The 19,868-nt window shown below is 52.9% G+C and overlaps 2 protein-coding genes across 13 annotated transcripts in view; both read right to left on the bottom strand.

Moving 5' to 3' along the window:
* Positions 1-1,365, bottom strand: part of AMZ1 (archaelysin family metallopeptidase 1) — a 48,852-nt gene extending 47,487 nt beyond the window's left edge. Inside the window, exon 1 of one of the 2 annotated variants that reach the window (XM_049903477.1) lies at positions 671-1,365. The gene's annotated coding sequence lies outside the window, so the exon portion shown is untranslated. Of the gene's footprint in view, positions 1-155; positions 592-670 lie in introns of those variants that run through there. The other variant, XM_049903474.1, reaches the window with a different exon arrangement.
* A 596-nt stretch (positions 1,366-1,961) lies between these two features.
* On the bottom strand, positions 1,962-19,589 carry BRAT1 (BRCA1 associated ATM activator 1). Of its 11 annotated transcripts, none has more exons than XM_049904077.1 (13): positions 19,575-19,589; positions 17,885-18,038; positions 16,237-16,391; positions 14,628-14,775; positions 12,383-12,755; positions 11,758-11,877; positions 10,482-10,573; positions 9,099-9,217; positions 8,557-9,018; positions 7,285-7,387; positions 7,031-7,129; positions 6,747-6,922; positions 1,962-5,973 (listed from the first exon to the last, which is right to left on the bottom strand). In XM_049904077.1, the coding sequence occupies exons 2-13, from the start codon at positions 18,009-18,011 to the stop codon at positions 5,281-5,283; spliced, it is 2,667 nt and encodes an 888-aa protein (XP_049760034.1). In that variant the 5' UTR covers positions 18,012-18,038; positions 19,575-19,589; the 3' UTR covers positions 1,962-5,280. The 11 variants fall into 11 exon arrangements, with proteins under 11 accessions (XP_049760034.1, XP_049760031.1, XP_049760032.1 ...); XM_049904074.1 differs by lacking the exon at positions 19,575-19,589 and adding an exon at positions 19,404-19,517 and having other exon boundaries at positions 17,885-18,027; XM_049904075.1 differs by lacking the exon at positions 19,575-19,589 and adding an exon at positions 19,404-19,427.
* Positions 19,590-19,868: the final 279 nt, after the last annotated feature.

Genomic DNA, 19,868 nt, shown 5'->3' with positions numbered 1-19,868 from the left:
TCTCTCCAGCCTCAGGGTCTTCGAATGTGCTGTGCCTCAGCCCCTAGCACCTTCTTCCTCCCCTCGGCCCAGGAAACTCCCAGCCAACATTTAGGCTTCAGGTCCTACCTACCCAGAGACCTCCTGACCCAGCCTCTAGGAACACTTGTAATTACCTGCTCAGTGGTCGTCTGTGGCCAGAACCACTTGCTGGGGGGCGGGGGCAGGGCCCCTTCTCTCTGGTTCCCTTCGGCGCCTAGTGCTGCGCCCTGCAAAGAGGAAGTGCTAACCGAGGGTCATTTGCTGCCTCTCACCACAGTGGCCTCCAGGGGTTCTTCTCTTTGCACATACCCAGGTGTCTCTGCCCAGGTATCACACTTGGAACATGCCCAGGCAACACATCTGTCTCCATTCATACACATGTGCACGTGCACACACACACGCACACATGCATGTGCACAGACACACAATAAACGCACATGCATACTCACACAGGCACACTCACCCACATGTGACATGCACCTACACGATGCACTGAAACACAACACACACAGGCACGACATTCACCCCCACACAAAATGCACATGCACACTCATGCATGCTTGCACACATACACCCATATCTGGTGTGCACACACACAACACACACACCCACACACAACATGCACAATTACATATACCCGCAGACTCACCCGAATCACAACACACAGCCGGGCCCTCGTGCCCACCGTGCACCTCGCTTGCGCGTGCGTGCGTGCGTGCGCACACATGTGCCACCCTGCACAGCCGCACAGCCAGGCACACTCACTGGCACCGGCCTCGCCCTGTTGGTCCAGCGGCATTGGAGCCGATTCCAAGAGCTGCTGTTTGCCGCCTCTGCCTGCTACTGTTTGCCAAGCTGTTTCCATGGATACATATCTCGGCTCTGACGGGAACAAATGAGAGTGGGGAGGACGGTCTCCACAGAGAAACCAGACAGAGGTCGCTGTGCACTGGGCAGGCATGGAGGCATGGGGAGGGGGTTCCCACAGGTTGGAGCAGCTCTCGACAACCCTTCTTTGAGAGCCGCTATGTGTGCTGCACTGGACCAGCTCACAGCCGTGTCCTGAGGCTGCACTATTGTCCCCAATGCCCCACCGCAGGCCTTCCCCCAGGCAGGTGAGTGCCACTGAGCACAAGGGCCAAACACCCACCTTCTCTGAAGTGGGGTCCACAGGGCAAGGACACTGGGTCCCCCCCTAGGGTACAGCAATTACAAAGTGACCCAGCTCTCTACCCCTCCCTGCGTCATCCACACCCTCTGCCTTGTGACTTTGCAACTCAGAACAAGGGGGGAGGAGTCCCACTAACACCTTGAGATACTATTTAAACCTTGAACTAAAACTATTCTTTGAGGTCACATTTTAGCTAAATAACAGATTGGCATACAAAATAAAGGGTATTACCCATGAGTAAGGTGATCCTGTAAAAAGCCAGCTATCTGAGAGCAAAAGGTCAACAGTTATTCTAAAGCAAAGATGAGAAGATAAGAGGGCAGGAAACTAGAACACTGGATACAGAACAAGAAGAATGCTAATGCTACTGAGCTATTTGTGTAGAAATTGTCAAATGGGAACCTAATCACAGTGTAAACTTTCACCAAAAACACAATAAAATATTTAAATAAGAGGTGAGAAGCCCCTGGTGGCACGGTGGTTAAGCACTCTACTACCAGCTGAAAGGTTGGTGGTTTGAACCCATCAGCGGCTCCGCAGTGAAAAGACCTAGCTGTCTGCTCTCGTAAAGATTACTGTTCTAGGAAACCCTATGGGAAAGCTCTACTCTGCCATATAGGGTTGCTATGAGTTGGAATCGACTCAACGGCAAACGACAACACTAGCCAAAAGGTGGGTGGTTCGAGTCCACCCAAAGGTACCTCAGAAGACAGGCCTAGAGGTCTGCTTTCGAAAGGTCACAGCCTTGAAAACCCTATGGCGCAGTTCTACTCTGCACACATGGGGTCGCCATGAGTTGATATTGACTCAATGGCAATTAACGACACGACAACCAAGAGGTGATATCTATTTCTCAAAGCTTGAATCAGCGGTGGTGTCGTGACTGGCTTTGGCCAGTAAAAGAGGACAGAAGTTACAATTATTCTGGTTGTGAGCTTAGGCCCCAAGGGACATCCGTGCTTCTGCCTCCTCTCTTACCCTCCAGCTAGAACCGTAAGGATAGGCTCGGCAGGAAGGGAGAGACATATGGGGCCTATGTCGTCCTGGCTGATGCCATCCAGACTCGCCAGTCCACCAGCTGACCACAGGTGTATGAGTGAGCGACCAAGATTAGCCCAGGACTGTCCAGCTGACCCTTTACAAATAATAAAATGTTATAGTCCCAAGTCAATGTTTTGGGGTCACTTGTTATGCAGCAATAGCTAACTGATACACCCTCTTTCCCAGGCCCTGGCTGGCAACCACCCAACCTCATGCAGTCAGCACATGCTGAAGGTTCCCAAAGTCCCCCAGGCTTCTGAGAACCAGGCCAGAGTGAGGGCTGGGGCTTGTCTGGCTTCTGCAGTTGCCAGAGCCATGGCCCAGACTGAGGGAGATGGGAGCAGAGCGTGTGGGAGGGCCTTCCCTTCAAAGGCCACGGCAAAACCACAAAAACCAAACCCATCACCACTGAGTTGATTCCAACTCATGGTGACCCCATGTGCTACGGAGTAGAACTGCCCCACAGGGTTTTCTTGGCTATAATCTTTACAGAAGCAGGTTGCCAGGTCTTTCCTTCATGGTGCCATTGGGTGGGTTCGAACCACCAATTTTAGGTGAGTAGTCAAGTGCAAACCGTTTGCAATGCACTTATACAAGCATTGAGCTCCAATCTATCATATTTTGTGTTTTTTTTTCCTTTCTTTTTTTGATCCAATGTATATGATGTTTCAAGGAGCCCTGGTGGCACAGTGGTTAAGCGCTTGACTACTAACTGAATGGTTGGTGGTTTGAACCCACTCAGGGATTCTGTGGGCAAAAGACCTAGCGATCTGCTCCCATAAAGCTTCCAGCCTTGGAAACCCTATGGGGCAGGTCTACTCTGCCCTACAGGGTCGCTAGGAGTCAGCATTGGCTCAGCAACGGCTTTGGTTTTTTTAAATATGTTTATTTCCCCTTTTTAGTTTTAGGATTTTTTTAATCACTCAGTTTTTTTCTCTGCTGGTTTGCAAGTTATGTTGTTCTTGTCAAACTGGCCCTGACTCGTGGCGACCTTATGTGCAGTAGAACGAAACATTGCCAGTCCTAAGCCATCTTCACGAATGTTGGTTTGTTTTAGTCCACTGTTGTGGCTACCGTGTCAATTCATTTCACGGTGGGCTTCCCTTGTTTTCGCTGACCCTCTACTTTATCAAACGTGATATCCTTTTCTAAGTGATTAGTCTTTCCTGGTGATGTGTCTAAAGAAAGAAAGAAGAAGTTATACTCAAAGCCCCCAGAAGGAATCGACACGGCCGAGACCCTGAATTCAGACTCCCAGCCTCCGGAGCTGAGAGAAAATGAATTTCCATTCATATAATTGGTTGTGGTCTCTTGTTATGGCATCCCTGGGCATAAGACAGGCCTCTCAAGCAATGTTTGTTGAGTGACTGAAGGACTGAACTAGGTAAATTGGTGGGGGGTAGTAGCTACTGAGGCAGGGGCACTGTCTGCCCTCAGCAGCCCCACCAGCGGCAGCTCCCATTCCATACAAAGCCAAGCTTGCCCCAGGATCCTCTCCCCAGTGGGGGCTCCTTCCTTCGGTTCTCCACCCCGGGTGCACCTGTCCATGTGCACCTCGCCATTCTGGAGGGCCCAGGGCGACTCTGCACCATAGCCAGGTCTGCATACAGGCCATGTGACAGCACCTCCAAAGGCAGGTGGAGCCCCAGTTCTGGCAGGGGAGTGTGGACCAGGGCAGCCGCTGAGCCCTGCCGCGCCTCACACGTGGACCTGCCCATACTCTGCTGGCCTGGGGAGGCCAACCCATAGGTACAGGGACTGCAGGGCCAGGGACCAGGGCAGGACCTCCATCTGACAAGGCTCTTGCTGAAGTTCAGGTGAGGCTGTCCCCCTTGATTCAGTGTGATGGGACCCTCGCACACTATTTCACTCCTCTTTCCCTCCAGCATAGCATGATGGGACCCTATAAGACGGAAGCAAACTCAACTCCTCACGAGAATAGAGAGGCAGGAAATGACACTGCCAGGCCCCGTGCTATGCTGAGAGCTTTAGGACACCCAGGTGTTTCCTCCCGGAAGGCAGAGAGTGTGATGCCCATTTTACAAAGGAAGCAGTCACACAGTCAGACGAGGCTCGAGCTGGGCTTGGTGTGCCCATTTGCTCTACTGTGGGGCCGCCTGAACTCCTAGCCCCTACATCCGAACTCCTACCATCCTACTCCTGCTCAGGCGACAAGTTATGGGTGTTGTGGCTGCTCTTAGCTGCTGTGGAGTCGGCCCCCGACTCATGGTGACCCCACAACAAAACGAATGCTGTCCAGTCCTGAGCTATCCCCATGATCGGTTGTGGATTAAATCGTGATCCATAGGGTTTTCGTGGGCTGATTTTTGGAAAGAAGATTGCCAGCCTTTTTTTCTTAGTCTGTCTTAGTCTGCAAGCTCCACAGAAACTTGTTCAGCATCATAACAACACACAACCCTCTAGTGGCAGACGGGTGGTGGCTACGCATGAGGCGTACTGGCCGGGAACTGAACCAGATTCTCCTGTGTGGAAGGCAAGAATTCTACCAGAGCCACCACTGCCTCACTACAAGTTATGGGGGGTACTGGTGAATTTACAGACTGGGGAGCTGGATTTTGGCTGGGGCTGAAACGGGGGGCATTTATTGCTGGGAGGGGCCAGAGGTGTAAGTTCATAGGCTCTCCAGCCTGTGCTGCCCAGAGGGTCCCCGCTCCAGGATACGGAGGGAATAGGCAGGGCACCTCGGAGTCCACATGGAGGCACTGCTACAGGCCCCCTGAATGTCGCAGTGAGATCCCCCCGCTCCAGACATGTCTCCAAAAGCAGCAGTGTCACAGAGAGGCCCCAGGAGAGCCTCCCTTGGGCCGGGGGCCTACCTGAGTTTCACTCATCTTAGGACAAGGTACTGCCAAATGCCACTCATTTCAGTAGAAAATAAGCCATTTCTGAAATGCAGGGTTTCCTCTTGCTGCTCCGCCCACCACTCCTGGCTTCCCCTGTGCAGCTAGGCCAGGCTGAAGGCCGGGCTCCAGTCCTCCGGGGCTGGCACGGCCCCCAGTCACATGGCAAGAGCAGGGCCGGCAGCGTCAGTAGCAGTCGGCCTCATGTCCCCCCAGGGCACCGACCGCGGCCAGCATGTCCTGCAGGAGGGACCGTGGGCTCTGCTCCACGTGGTCGCTGCTCTCAGCCAGCGTGGCCTGCAGCCCCTCCAGGTCCAAAGTCCGCAGGATGGCCACCACGACCTCAGGCACCAGCTCACCCAGCGGCTGGCCCTGTTCACCTGCCTGCCATGCCCGCAGGGCAGCCTCCACAGTGACGGCTTCAGGGTTGCATTCAGCCCCCTGCAGCCCACCACCAGGGGCAGTCCTGGCTCTCAGTAGGAGCAGCAGGTCGCAGGACTTCTGGGCCACAGGCCGATCACAGTCAAACAAGGCACGGAAGGCAAACTCAAGGAGTTGCACCCGGCCTAGAGTCCGCAGCACCTCAGCCGGTGAGGTGGGCGGGGTAGCCGCAGGCAGGGCCACCGCATAGGGGCAGTCAGGTGGCCCCAGTGTCTGGGCCAGGAAAACCCGGGCCAGCTCAAGGCCCTGGACTCGAACCTCCCAGTCCAGATCCCGGCTCACCACCTGGAACACACGGGCCATGAACTGCTCCAGGTCCTCAGCCATCGCAGGGTGGCCATCCTGCAGCCACTGTGTGAAGACCTGCATCACTGCCCTCCGAGGGAAGCCCTCGGAGTCCAAGGAGAGGATATGCAGGAGCTCCTGGGGTAGACTCTTCTAGAAAACAGAGAGGGCGTGAGGGCAGTCAGAGGGCTTGACCTGAGTGGGGCCTGGCAGGAAGAACCCGCCCAGTTGCTGAGGTCAGGTTAAATGCTGATGCTGACCCCGCCACACCATGTGGCCTTGAGCAAGCTGCTCTTTGAGCCTCCAGCTGCTCAACAGTCAAATAGGTATAACGACACAGAACTGGCAGGAGGCTGGGAGACTAAGCCAGAGAACGCACGCAACACGCCCAGCAGAGTGCCTGGCTATTATGGATTGAATTGTGTCCCCCAAAATTCATATGGCAAATCCTCACCCCTATACTTGTGGATGTAATCCAATTAGGGAGTAGGGTTTTCTGTGTGAGGTTAATGAGCTCATACCAGCGTAGGGTGTCTCAAGCCACTCACTTTTGAGATACAAAAGGAGAAGATAAGACACACAAGCAAGCATAAATAGGGAAAAGACAGATGCCATATGGAGGAACTAGGAACTAGGAAGAGAAGCTGAAAGAGACAAAGATTTTCCCCCAGAGCAGAAAGAGAGACTTCCCCTAGAGCCAGTGTCCTGAATTTGGACTTCTAGCCTCCTGAACTGTGAAAAGATGAATTTCTGATTGTGGTATTTGTGTTATAGCAGCACTGGGAAACTAAGACATTGGCTCACCAAATGGTCAGGCCTGTGGGCACCACCAAAGGCAACAGGCTACATTCAGTGTGCTAGCCTGCATGGCAAACAACGACAGCCCTGCCCAGGGTGGGCTGGATGCCGGGACCCTCAGCCCCTACCTGCTTGGCTCCTGGGTGCTCGGGGCCGCTGGGAGTGGCATGCAGACCCTGGCTGGCCAGCTGCCCCATGGCTGTCACTGCGCTTGCGCGGACGTAGGCCTCGGGGTCCTGGAGAAGCTGCTGAGTAAGCTCAGGCACGTCCGAGGCCAGGAGGGCTTGTCTGAAGTCGGGCTGCCCTGCGATGGGAGCAGCCACAGGACAGCTGAGACCCCGAGGAAGAGACCGCCCCCACCAGCCTCCGCCCGCAGCACCCCAGGACCCCTCTGCCCAGGGAGAGCGCTCACCTCCCCAGTGTGTGGTCAGGTGAGTCAGGAACTCAAGAGCCGAGTCCCTTACCTCCCAGCAAGGGTTGCACAAACGTTTCTGCATCACGGGGAACAGCTCTGTGGACATCCCCAGGGCCAGAGGGCAGTCAGAATGGCCTCCCCTCACCTACCCCGCCGCTGGGTGTCTCCCCTTACCCACTGTCCCAGCAATGGCCAGGACTCTGCCTGCCAGCCCACCCCTGCTGTCTCCACCCCCCAGGGAGGTAGGGTACCTCTGAGGAATGGCTGGGTGTGGGGGTCAGGGTTGTTGGAGCCACAGGCTTTGGACATGCTTAGGAGCCACCGGAGAGTGGCCTGGAAGGCCTTCTTCAGAACCTGGAATGGACGGAGGGAGCTGTAGGGACCCAGGGGACCTGCCCTGACTGCCTCCCAGTCTGCCTTCACCTGGTCCCTGCCTCTGCCCTCAACTAACTAAGATGGGGGAGGGGTGTAGGGAGACGTGAACACTGGACTTCATTCTCATAAGACAGAAAATTTCTAGAAAAACTAGCATACCAGACTATGGGAGAGAAAGGAAGGGGAGGCAGCCCTTGTTATGTCCCACTACCATGGGGCAATAGATTTCTGCACCAAGACATCGCAGTTCATTCAAACCACGCCTTTCTTAAAACCCAGAGAACCCCACCCCCGTCTTTGGTCCAAGTTTCTCCACTGTCTGGCTTGTGGCAATAAGTTTGAACCCACCTAGGGCCCAGAAGGAGCTGTGGGGTTGTGAGAACGGGAATGTTTACAAGAAAATGCTTATAATAAGCTGGACCCCAAGCATGGGGCCATACTTACGGGGCTCCACTCATTTCCCTTGTGAAGAATTCCCTGTAAGAAGCTTGAGACTCTTCCCATTGAATAGACTGGACATCAACTGGCCATAGATGTATGGATTTATTTCTGGACTTCTGATTCTATTCCAGTGGTGTATATGTCTACCCTTATATCAGTATTAGATTGTTTTGATTATTGTGGCTTTATACATGGTGTGTTTTAAAATCCGGACGTGTGAGACCTCCTGCTTTGTTCTCCTTGTTCAAGACTGCTTTAGCTATTTGGGCCCCCAGTTCCTGGGTGCTGCGAATGATTAACATGCTTGGTTGCTAACCTTAAGGTTGGCAGTTCAAGTCCACCCAGAGATACCTCAGAAGAAAAGCTTGGTGATCTACTTCTGAGAGGTCACAGGCATTGAAAGCCAAACAGAACATAGTTACCCTCTGACACACATGGGGGCGCCATGGGTTGCAGCTGACTTGAAGGCAACTGGTTTTGCAATTCTCTATGAATTGAAGGGTTGGCTCTACTATTTCCACAAAGAAGGCTGTTGGGATTTCGATGGGATTACACTGAACCTGTTGATTGCTCTGGGTAGTGTTGACACTCTTTCCTGCTTATCACAGCCCAACACCTCCCCGGCACTCAACCAAGCCCTAACCAGCTGCAGCCCCTGCTGTCCTCGGCCTCTGGCCCCTCCCCTGCTCCCACCTCTGCCCTTTTACCGTAGGGCTGGACTCAGGGCTCCTCAGGTACTCCAGGAGGATGGCAAACACCTGCGTCACAGACTCTTGGGGGCCTGGGACAGATGCAAGTGGATGAACACCCCAGCACCCCCATCCCAGGAACTTCCAGGTCCCAGCAGGGAAGGTGCAAGCCTGAGCCTCAGGAAAGCAAGGAACCCATGGGTCAGCTGAGTCCCACCCTGAGAGGACATGCGAAGGAACACTGGAGGGGTGAGGAGTGTGGCTCATCACGGAAGAAGAAACCTCACATGCACCTGTCCCCTGAGACAGCATCCCCAGGAAGTCGAGGGCCGCTCGTTGGACACGGATGCAGCTAGCCAGGATCCCGCAGAGGCGTCCTCCCACGCTGGAGATGGGCACTGCAGAGCCGCTGCAGAAGCGCAGCGTCATCACGGTGGCCTCAAGGAGGAGCACCTGCGGCCAGGGCCGCGGACTATGGGGCTAGGGAGAGAGAAGGCTCAGCAGAGGACTCACAGGAGCTGCAGGGTTGACTCGCCCACACCCGGCCAGGCCATACCCACCAGTGCCTGCAGCTCCCCAAGGTGGGCCAGGCTCTGGCACAAGAGGGCCGCACAGGACGACGTGGAGGCCAGGAGGGCATCAGCCATCGTGGGGTTGCTCCCAGTCCCATCTGGCAAGCCTGGAGGATAAACACAGAACCAGCTGGGCTGCTTTAAGGGCAGCTCCCATGTGTCTGCCTGAGGCGTCGTTGTCCTGCTCACTGACCCTACCCCCACAAAGGCTCTGAGGGGACTGGCTCAGGGCAGCACAGCGAATGGAGCCCATGCTGGGTCAGAACTTGTATGCAGAGCCTTGGGAGAGAAAAGGGGCTCCATTCACAGCTCCACTGCACTGGAAAGGAATCCACATTTCTGGAGGCTTCTAGAAGCAGCAGGTCCGTGGTCTCCCAGGCAGCCTACCCCTGCATGGTCAAGAGGCACCTCCTTGTGGACAATATGATTCTTTGACTTCCAGGCAAACCTGATTCCTCTCCTTAATTCCTCAGCGAAAATAAAGAATTCGGGTGTTATGGATTGAAACATGTCCCCCAAAACATGTGTGGTAAATCCTGACCCCTGTACCTGTGGATTGCTGGAGAAAGACCAGGCAAAATGCTCCCATAAAGATTACAGCCTAGAAAACCTTATGGGGCAGTTCTACTCTGTCACATGGGGTTGCTGTAAATTGGAATCAACTCGACAGCCCCCAACAACAACGTACTTGTGGATTAGGAGCCCTGGTGGCACAACAATTAAGTGCGTAGCTGCTAACCAAAAGGCCTACAGTTCGAACCCACCCAGCGGCTCTGCAGGAGAAAGTCTTGGCAGTCTGAGACCATACAGATCACAGCCTAGGAGACTCTATGGGGCAGTTTTCCTCTGTCACATGCGGTCACTACAAGATGGAATCGACTCAGTGGCACCCAACAACAAGAAGAAGCCAAGAACCCATGGGGCTACTGAAGTAAGATCGGTCACCAGCAGAGACCAATTTTCATGGCCCAGGAGCCAGGATGGACGTCAAAAGGAGAAAGCTAGGCTCTGTGCTCTTTTAAGCCTGGGACCCCCACTCCTCAGCCCAGGTTCCTGGGACCACCTCTGCCAAGACCTGGGGATAGGACTCAGTGACATCCCTCCCACTGGCCACTGTGATCCCCACAGGGATGATGCTGCCCCACTGACCCCCGAGGGGGACAGGAAGACATGACCCATGGGGTGGCCCCTGGGACGCCCCTGCCGTCTTTACCATCTGTCAGGAGCCTGGGCAGAACTGAAGCAGAAGGCACAGGTGGGGCACGCAGCCGCCACCATTCTTCCTGTCCTCCACCCCCCGAGGATGTGCACACTGAGGCACCCCAGCTTCCATCGCCCCACAGCCCTGCCTGCCCGCTCCAAGCAGCTCACCTGAAGATCCAGGGACCTGGGCAGCAGCTTCCAGGACACACGCCAGCGGCTGAAGGAGGACATCAAAGGCCTGGGTCTTCAGAGCTTGGGGACTGGGGACAAGGGGTACACGATGAACTCCTGCTCCCGACGCCAGGCAGGCTGACTGCACCTCATGTCCCCAGTGAGTCTGGGAGACCAGTGGGGCTGGGGTGTGGACATCCCTTGGGAGAGAGCTGTCCTGCAGGCACAGCAGCCACAGTGCAGAGGACAGGCCTGAGCAAGCTGGGCCTGATGTGATGCTGGCATCCTCAGGGGCTGTCACTGAGGGACCTCAAGGTCACCAAAGCAGGCAGTGTCTGCTCCATGGCGATGGGGAGCCTCTGGGAACTCCTTCCCAGGGTGTCTCACCTCCGGTCCGGGTGAGAGGGGCTCTCTTAGGTTCTGTAAAGTGGTCTTGCCCCCTGGGTGGACATGGGTGGGCTGGGGCCATTAGGGCCAAAGTGACCTCTGAGGGCCTCTCCTGAGACACCCAAAGCCGAGCCATCTGGGGGTTAGGCCCTGAGGCGATGTCCACCCTGTCCTGGGCCCACACATGTGCACCCTCACCCTTCTCACTCTGTTGACCCTACGCGCCCTTCAAGAGCCATCCTAACTCCCCCCAACTGTGACCTCTTCCCCTCCTGGCTTCCGTGTCCCTGCATCCACCCTGTATTTGCAAACCAGGGTCCCTGAAGCTTGGGGCCTGAGAGGAGTCAGAGGGTGGCTAAGTGAGTGGGGCCTAGCCCTGTCCTCATCCCCACTCTCAGCTGAGCCGCTCTGCTCAGCTGCTTTCTGTCTGGTGGATCCTACAGCTTTACTCTGAAAAATTATTCCACGGCTAAAGAATGTTTCAGGATCCCTGGTGACGCAATGGTTAAGCGCTTGGCTGGTAACGAAAAGGTTAATGGTTCGAACCCACCCAGTAGCTCTGCAGGAGGAAGACCTGGAGATCTGTTCCTGTAAAGTTTTTAGCCCAGGAAACCATATGGGGCAGGTCTACTCCGTAACACATTGGGTCGCCATGAGTCGAAAGTGACTCAGCGGCACGAAACTACAAAAGAATGGATTCGATGCCGCCAGTCTATGGCAACCTCTGCGGTGAAGTGCACACAGCCTTGTCAGCGCCTTGGACCGCCTCTTCATCTCAGTAGCCCCAGCAGACAGGGCCCCCTTTGGCCTTCTCCGCCTGCCCCACCCAAGGCCCCACCCCAGCAGCCACTGGCGCAAACACCAAATAACACACTCTAATCCATACCAGACGTGCAGTTTCAGGATCCCCAGAGCCAGGGGCCCTGCCTGCGTGGGGCTCAGACAGCTCAGAGTCTGGGCCAACGTCACCCACAGGTCACAGTCAGAAGAACCAAAAGTAGGAGACCTGCAGAGAAAAATCCCAAAAGACACAATGCCCTCCTCGTCTCCTCCCCAGGAAAATAAAACCAGGTGCTGTCAAGTGGACTCTGGCTCCCGGCAACCCTATATGTGTCAGGGTAGAGCTGTGCTCCACAGGGTTTGGAATGGCTGCTTTTTAGAAGTAGATCACCAGCCCTTTCTTCCAAGAGGCCTCTGGGTGGACTCAAGCTACCAGCCTATTGGTTAGCAGCTGCGTACATTGTTTGTACTCTTCTCCAGAGCCCTGGTGGCCTCTAGCCAAGGAGAGACTTTCAAATTGACCCTGGGTATGCCTACGTAAACCAGTGCTCTCAGTCGGGGGGCTGGGGGGCAGGAGGAGGGAGCCTCCCAAGTCCTGGCTTCCAATGACATGCAGCCCCAGGTGTAATACCTGCTCTAAGACTTTCTGAGGAAAGCAATCCCCCCACTCCACCCACTCTATGGATCCCCACTCCTGGGCCTGCTCCCACCACTGTGTCCTGGGGACTAACCTTGCCATGCTGAGGAAAAGGTCAGCAAGCGAGTGAGCCGTGGGGACAGTGTCCTTCTCCAGGAGACAGGTCACTAGAGGGCTCAGCCGCATCCAAAGGGCTTCTGTCCAGGAGTGGTGGCAACGCCCAAACGTGGTGGTCAGGACCTTCAGTGCCTGTGTGATTTGTGGCGTGGCTCCGGAGCGCAGGGACTCCTCAAGGTAGCCCACGATGCTCTGGGCACACGAGGGCCAGTCACCATCTGAGGAGCCAAGGTGTGGGGTGGCTCTACCTTGTATGGATAAACTCAGGACTTGCACCAGGAGCTGGCTGGCAGCAGAGGCCACAAAAAGGCTGGAATCCCCTTGCAGGGAGAAGATGGTGTCCACGGCACCTAGGGGAGGGGACAACAGGTGGGAGAGAAGAAAAGATTAAGCTGGAGTCAAGGCCACACCTGCCACTACCACAGCCTCGAGGAAGGCTTATTGTTAGCAGCCATAAAGTTGGCCCTGACTCATGGCGACCCCATGCACAACGGAACGAAACACTGCCAGGTCCTGTGCCAGCCCCATGATCGGTTTCAGATCAGACTGTTGTGATCCATGGGGTTTTCACTGGTTAATTTTCAGAAGTAGATTGCCGGGCCTGTCTTCTTAGTCAATCTTAGTCTGGAAGCTCCGTCGAAACCTGTTCAGCATCCAAGAACACACAAGTCCCCATTGAGAGAGGAGTAGCGGCTGCACATGAGGTGCAATGGCTGGGAATTGAACACAGTTCTCCTGCATGGAAGGTGAGAATTCTACCCGTGAGCCTCCACTGCCGGGTCACTTGACGTACTAGACCTCAGCCCCCAGGGAAAAAGCCTGAATAATACAGACAGGAGGTGCCCTCAGAGGCCCCAGACCCAGGGTAATGTGACACCTCCCCTTTGCTCAAAAGCAAATCAAGAGAAGCAAAACCCAAGTTCAGGGGCAGTCGGCACCATCTCCTCCCTAGGACTTAATATCCTTGGAAGCTGTTAATTCTTTCCAATACATTTCAGCACCTGACTCCTGACAGCTGATCTATAAGTGGCTCACGAAGCAACTTAGCTCTGGGGGTCTGACCTACGAGCCAAAGGACATTTTCACATCCCTACAGGGGGCTGCGTTTCCTTGTGTGTTCATTAAACAACTCTGTGGCATTAGGGCCACAGCCACGTTTTTTTTTCAGATATCTACATTTTATCATCGACAATTTGAATGAGAGAAAATTGAATAAGCCTTTTTTGCATTAAAAAAGGGAAAAGATACTATATTAGCTGCATACTGTTTATCAGGAGTGTGCACACACACACGTGTGTATATGTATGTGTGTATATACAGAGTAGAGCTGTCCCATAGGGTTTCCAAGGCTGTAGTCGTTACAGAAACAGACTGCCACATACGTGTGTGTGATATATACACACACACATATACAGAGAGAGAGTCCCTGGGTGGTGCAAATGCTTAACGTACTTGGCTGCTAACAGAAAGATTGGAAGGTGCCTCAGAAGAAAGGCCTGGTAATCTACATTTGAAAACTCCGTCGTTGAAAACCCTACGGAGCACAGGTCTATTCTGACACACACAGGGTAACCATGAATAAGGGTCAACCTGACAGCAACTGTTACTAGATACGTGTATACATGTACGTATGTACATAGATAAAACTCCATGGCCATCGAGTTGATTCCAACTTATAGCAACCCCATGTGACTGAGCAGAACTGCCCCATAGGGTTTCCAAGGCTGTAATCTTTATGGAAACAAGATCACCAGACCTTTTCTTCCATGGAACAGCTGATAGATTCAAACCACTGACCTTTCAATTAGCAGCTGAGCACTTAATCACTGTGCCACTAGGGCTCTATATATATGGCTCCATATGGAATAAATAGGTCACTAAAAAAAAAAAAAAATTTTTTTTTTTTATTAAGATGAGCCACTACTGGTCTTACGCACTATATTAGAAGACTTACATGTATTCTATCATCTAATCTTTGCAACTCCCCTGTGAGGGAGGTATTAGTACCCCAGATTTTACTGCCAAATAGACTCAGAAAGGTTAAGTAATTCGTCCAAGATCACAAAGCACAGCCATGTTTTGCAGATGAGGAAACCAAGAGCCAGCAAGGTGAAATGACTACCCTGGGGTCCTAGAGCCAGTGGGAGGCCCAACGTGCCACAGACTAGAAATGGGACTGAAGGTAGAATTTGGCGGGGTAGGGGCCATGCAGCCTCACTCACCACAGTCGACCAGGAACTGCTCAGCACTGGGGTGCTTTGCCAAGGAGCAGAGGCCTTGGATCCAGCCGCTGCGCACAGAGGGGACATTCCAGGCTGGCAGGCCAAGGGGACCCGCCTCACCAAAGAGCCCAAGCAGTAATTCTCCCTGCTGGAGGCAAAGAAAGATGAGGCAACATGAATATTTTCCCAGGGACACAGGACCAATCACAGGTACTTATTTATTATTTATTTTATATAATCCTTGTTATATGCTGTTGGATTCAGTTTCTAGTATTTTGTTAAGGATACCTGCAACAATATCCATAAGGGATATTGATCCGTAGTTTTTTCTTGACTTTGGAATCAAGGTAATGCTGGACTCATAGAATGAGTTCAGAAGTGATCTCACCTCTTTTTTTTTTTTTTTCAGAAGAGCTTGAGAAGGTTTGGTGTTAATTCTTCTTTAAATGTTTAGAAAAATTGACAAGTCCACTTCTGGACTTTCCTTTGTTGAGAGGTTTTTGATTACTGATTCAATTTTGTCACTTAATACAGGTCTGCTTACAGTTTCTATTTCTCCTTGAGTCAGTTTAGGTAATTTGTGTGTTTCTAGGAATGCGTCCTTTTCATCTAGGTTATCTAGTTTGATGGCATACAGTTGTTCATGATACAGAGGTTTTTTTTTCAGAGTTAGAGGAAGCTCTTTCGGGGGCACTTTCATATAAGCTGCTGATAGAGATAAAAGAGCCCCTGGGCACCTGTCTTTCTATGGGGTGGCAGATGCTTCCCCAGGGATTAGCAAAAGGGAGCCACGGCACCACTAACTCTGCCTTCTAGAGGATGGAGCTTCAGGAGAAGAAAACTGAATTCTAAATTAACGCCTATCAATCTTGTTACAGTTCATTTTAGAAATCCTCTCCCTAGAACCACTACCACATGTTTCACCTTCAAAGGTATACCTTTGATCATGACATTCTTCATTCAAAACCCCCAACGGTTCTCTGTAGCCTATTGAAGAGTCTGAACGCCTGAGCTTGGCGTTACCGGTGTGCCAGGGGCCTCCCAGCCTCCTTTTCCAGGTGTTCCCCACTTCTATTTTTTTTTTTTTTTTAATACACCCAGTGTTTTGCTGAGGAGTGTTGGTGGCACAATGGTTAAGGGCTCAGCTGCTAACCGGAAGGTTGGTGGTTCAAACCCACCTAGGGGCTCCACAGGAGAAAGACCTGGTGATCTGCTCCCACAAAGATTACAGCCTAGAAAATCCTACAGGGCAGTTCTACTCAGTCACATGGAGTTGCTAGGAGTCAGAATCGACTCAGCAGCACCCAACAACAGTGTATTGCTATTCACATGTCAGATCCTGCACCTCCCACCCCCAAGATAGTCAGCCATACCCTTCACCTGGCACTCTTACCTCCCTTCCTCCCTGTTCAAACCCTTTACAACTCAGCTTCTATTCCAATTCTTCCATGGGGCTAACTTCCCCACTCGGCAGAACTGTCAAGACACCAGGGCAAGCCAAGTTTCTAAGACTTAGGGGTCATAACAACTACAGATGCCTTACACATCTGCAGGAGTGGATGGTGCCCACCTCTCAGTGGGCCGCCCAGTTGGGAGAAGCCAGGCTCACCTGGAGAAACTGGAAGCAGTTTTCCTGGGCTGCAAATATCCCAGCAAGGCGAAGTGAAAAGGAGAGGATTCTGGAACTCACATCCTGGAATTTCAGGGCCTGGGACAGCAGCTCGACCAGGCAGGGATTCTCTTGTAACAGCAGGAGACTGGATTCTAGAAGAGAGAGGTCACCAGGTACACGGTGCTACATATCTTCCCAGAGGTCCATTCCTCTTCATCAACTCCCAGACTCCCTTCATCTCAAGGTGTTAGTTTTAGCCGTCCAACTGAGAGAAACTATTTGCAACAAAGGCAAGAGGTAAATGATTCATAACTTTAATTCAATAAGGGGAAGGAAAACTAGAAAGCCAACATCTCAACAAATGGGAGCAATGGTGGTTCCATGACAGGATTCTTATCTCCCATGTGGGAAGACTCAAGTTCAATTCCTAGCCAATGCGCCTCTGGGACAGCTACCATCTGTCCATCAGTGGACTTGCTGTTGCTATGGTGCTGAACAGGTTTCAGCAGGGCTTCCAGAATAAGACAGATTAAAAAGAAAGGTATGGCAATCTACTTCCGAAAAGGAGCCAATGAAAACTCTGTGGACCACAACGGTCTGATCCCTTTGTGCATGGCGTTGCCATGAGTAGTTGGGGACCAACTCGACTGTGGCTAACAACAAAAACAAGTAAAGGTCACAGACAAGAAATACGATGGCCAACAAACCTGAGACAATATTCTGTCTCAGTGATTATGAAAAAGAAATGCAAATTAAGACAAAAGACCATTTTTATGTATCAAATGGATACTTTTTTTTTAAACTGATAATATGCCATGCAAGGAAGTACAATGGAATAGGGGTTCTTTGCAGATCCCACCTCCTAAATTTCTACACACGACTACGCTATCATTCAAAAGTACTCACGGGGGGAAGAGACATTCTGAGGCAGAGAATGAGAGAGTTTTCCACTTACAGACCTTTGCTGAGAGAGCTACTAAAGAATATGGTTCAGCAAGAAGGAAAGGGAACAATGTAAAGAAAAAGGAAGCAAGAAACAAATCAATAGGCATGTGGGTAAATCTGAAAAAATCGCTAACTTAAAAAACAAAAAATAAGTAATTTCTAAGGTGTTAAAAAACAAGATAGAATTAAAAATACCAGACAACAATAACATGGAAGACGGTAATACTGGGCTCTGTGATCCTTATGTCCCTGGGTGGCGCAAATGGTTAAACGCTCAGCAGCTAATCAAAAGATTGAAGGTTCAAGTCCATCCAGGGGGGACTTGGAAGAAAGGCCTGGCAATCTAATTCCAAAAAAATCAGCCTTTGCAAATCCTGCGGAGCACAGTTGTGCTCTGACTCACATGGGGTTGCCAAGAGTTGAGCAGCAGCAACCAGTACTGGTGCTGTGACGTGAACGAGGGATGCTTGAACTACGGCTGGAATCAGAAAAATTTCAAGTTCAAGCTTTTCTAATTATTCACTCCTGCTTCAGCGTGACTTGCCCCAGACAGAATCTTCATGAAGTGAAGGAAAGACACCCGACGACAGTTTGTCCCCTTCCACCGTCACAGGGGGAGCTCCGCATCGCTTGTCCCATTTTACCCCCATATATCCACAACCCTTTGGAGAAACAGAACCAGCAGCTTCCTCACCCTTACCTGTCTCTGTTACTGTTTTAAACCAGTCCAGGAGTTTCTCTAAACAGGTGTCATCTGTCATCGGCTGCCTTGGATCTGCCAGGACAGCACAGAGAGCTGGAAGGAGCCGGGAGCATTCTGGGTCCATGATGAGGCCGGAGTTCCTGCAAAGGAACTGTGAGGGACAGACCCCACCTACTCTGGTCACAGGCAGCCCTGAGGTCAGCTCGAGTCTGGGACAAGGTCCCAGAAATGTCCATGCAGACAGACAGACAGCTAGAGGACCACAACTCTCAGAACACAGCTCTGAGCTGCAGGATGGATGCAAAGTCTCAATTTGGGTCAAGTATGAGGTGATCGAGGAGCCCTGGTGTCGCAATAGTTAACTGCTTGGCTACTAACTGAAAGGTGGCCGTTCAAAACCACCCAGTGGCTCCATAGGAGAAAAGAGCTGTCAATGTGCTTCCATAAAGATTACAGCCAAGAAAACCCTATGAGACAGTTCTACTCTGTCATGTGAGGTTGCCATGAATCACAATCAACGTGAAGGCACCCAACGACAGCTAACCTAAAGGTTGGCGGTTCGAACTCTCCCAGGGACTCCATGGGAGAAAGACCTAGCAATCTGCTCCCATAAATATTTTAGCCTAGGAAACCCAACGGGGCGGTTCTACTGTCACATGGGATTACTGAGTCAGAAATGACTGGACGGCACCTAACTACAACAACATGAGGTGGTCAAAAGCAAGCAGAGCTCTGAGTGCTGATGGCCTGGCTGGGAAATAGGAAAGTCTGGCCTAAACCACAAGGGTCTGTTAACATTGGACTTTGGTCAGGGGCTCACACTGGGCTGCAGGCGGGGCAGAGTCGGGTGTCTCTAAGTTTGGGGACCAGGGATGTGGGGCAAGGAAGGTGTATCTGTCCACACATCTGTCCCAGACCAGGTTGGAAAGTGTCTGTGTGTCCCTTCCAGGGCCAGTGGTGTCTGCATTTGACAAACCGCTGTAGGCAGGGGGTGTGGAGTGGACTGTATCTGGTCAGGGTCTGGAGTGTCTGTTCTTCTTGGCTAAAAAGTGACTTATCTCTCCCAGGATGGGAGTGCGCATCTGTAGCTCTGGCTGGGAAATTAGAGGGGGTATCAGTGTTTCTAGGTTGGAAGTGCCGGTGCTGGTGTGTCGGTCCCGTGGCCTCCAGGTGCGCGCGCAGGAGGCTGTAACGGTGGCTCTACCTGTCTGGGTCAGGGGCTTAGAGCTGTCTGGTTTGGGAGTCCGTCTGTCCATCCAGGGCGAAGCTACGTTCCTGGGAAATTATCTTTCCTGCAATCTGTATCTGGACAGTCTTGTTAGGTCCAAGACCCGGTTCAGTCCCGGGCCCCCAGATGGGGACCCGAGAGGGGCGCCAGACGTGGCGGCCTGGCAATCGAGCACAGGCCCGCGCGCGCCCGCGCTGCTCCCGGCCTTCCCAACACCCCTCCCCCAGCCCGGTCTGCGGTCGGACCCCCGACCAGCGCCTGGGACCCACGCCGGGGCAGGAACCTCACCCACTTAGCTTCAGTCCCCGTGCCGCTGGCTCCGCCCCCTGTCGCCCCGCCCACGGCCCCGGGCCAGAAGAAGGCACAGGGGGTGGACGGCGACCGTGGGGACCGCTACGGCGCCTCCTGAAAGCTACTCTGCGAGCCTAGGGGGCCAAGACATGGGGGAATGAGCTCCACCTGAGACAGGTTGGGGATAGGTGGCGGCCAAACCGGTCGCTCCGACACATCACCCCCATCAGTGCGCTCAGTGGTACGTGCCGAGCATCCGGCGGGGCTGCCGGAGGAAGGGGCGGGGCGATGTCGGAAAGGGCGGGGCCTCGCGGGCTTGTCAGGAAGGAAGCACGTGTCAAAAAGAAGCGTGCTTTCCCGGCGCAGAGTGAATGAGGTCGTTTGGCCTCCAGGCTCAAAACTGGGTTCTCAGGGGCCCTCCGATATGTTGCCAGAGTTTCTCAAAGCCAGTGGATAAACAAG

Source organism: Elephas maximus, chromosome 12 (genome assembly GCF_024166365.1).
Source record: "Elephas maximus indicus isolate mEleMax1 chromosome 12, mEleMax1 primary haplotype, whole genome shotgun sequence".
In the NCBI taxonomy this organism is placed as follows: Eukaryota; Metazoa; Chordata; class Mammalia; order Proboscidea; family Elephantidae; genus Elephas; species Elephas maximus.
The sequence above is the reverse complement of the archived record's forward strand: the minus strand, read 5'-3'. Positions and strand labels throughout refer to the sequence as shown.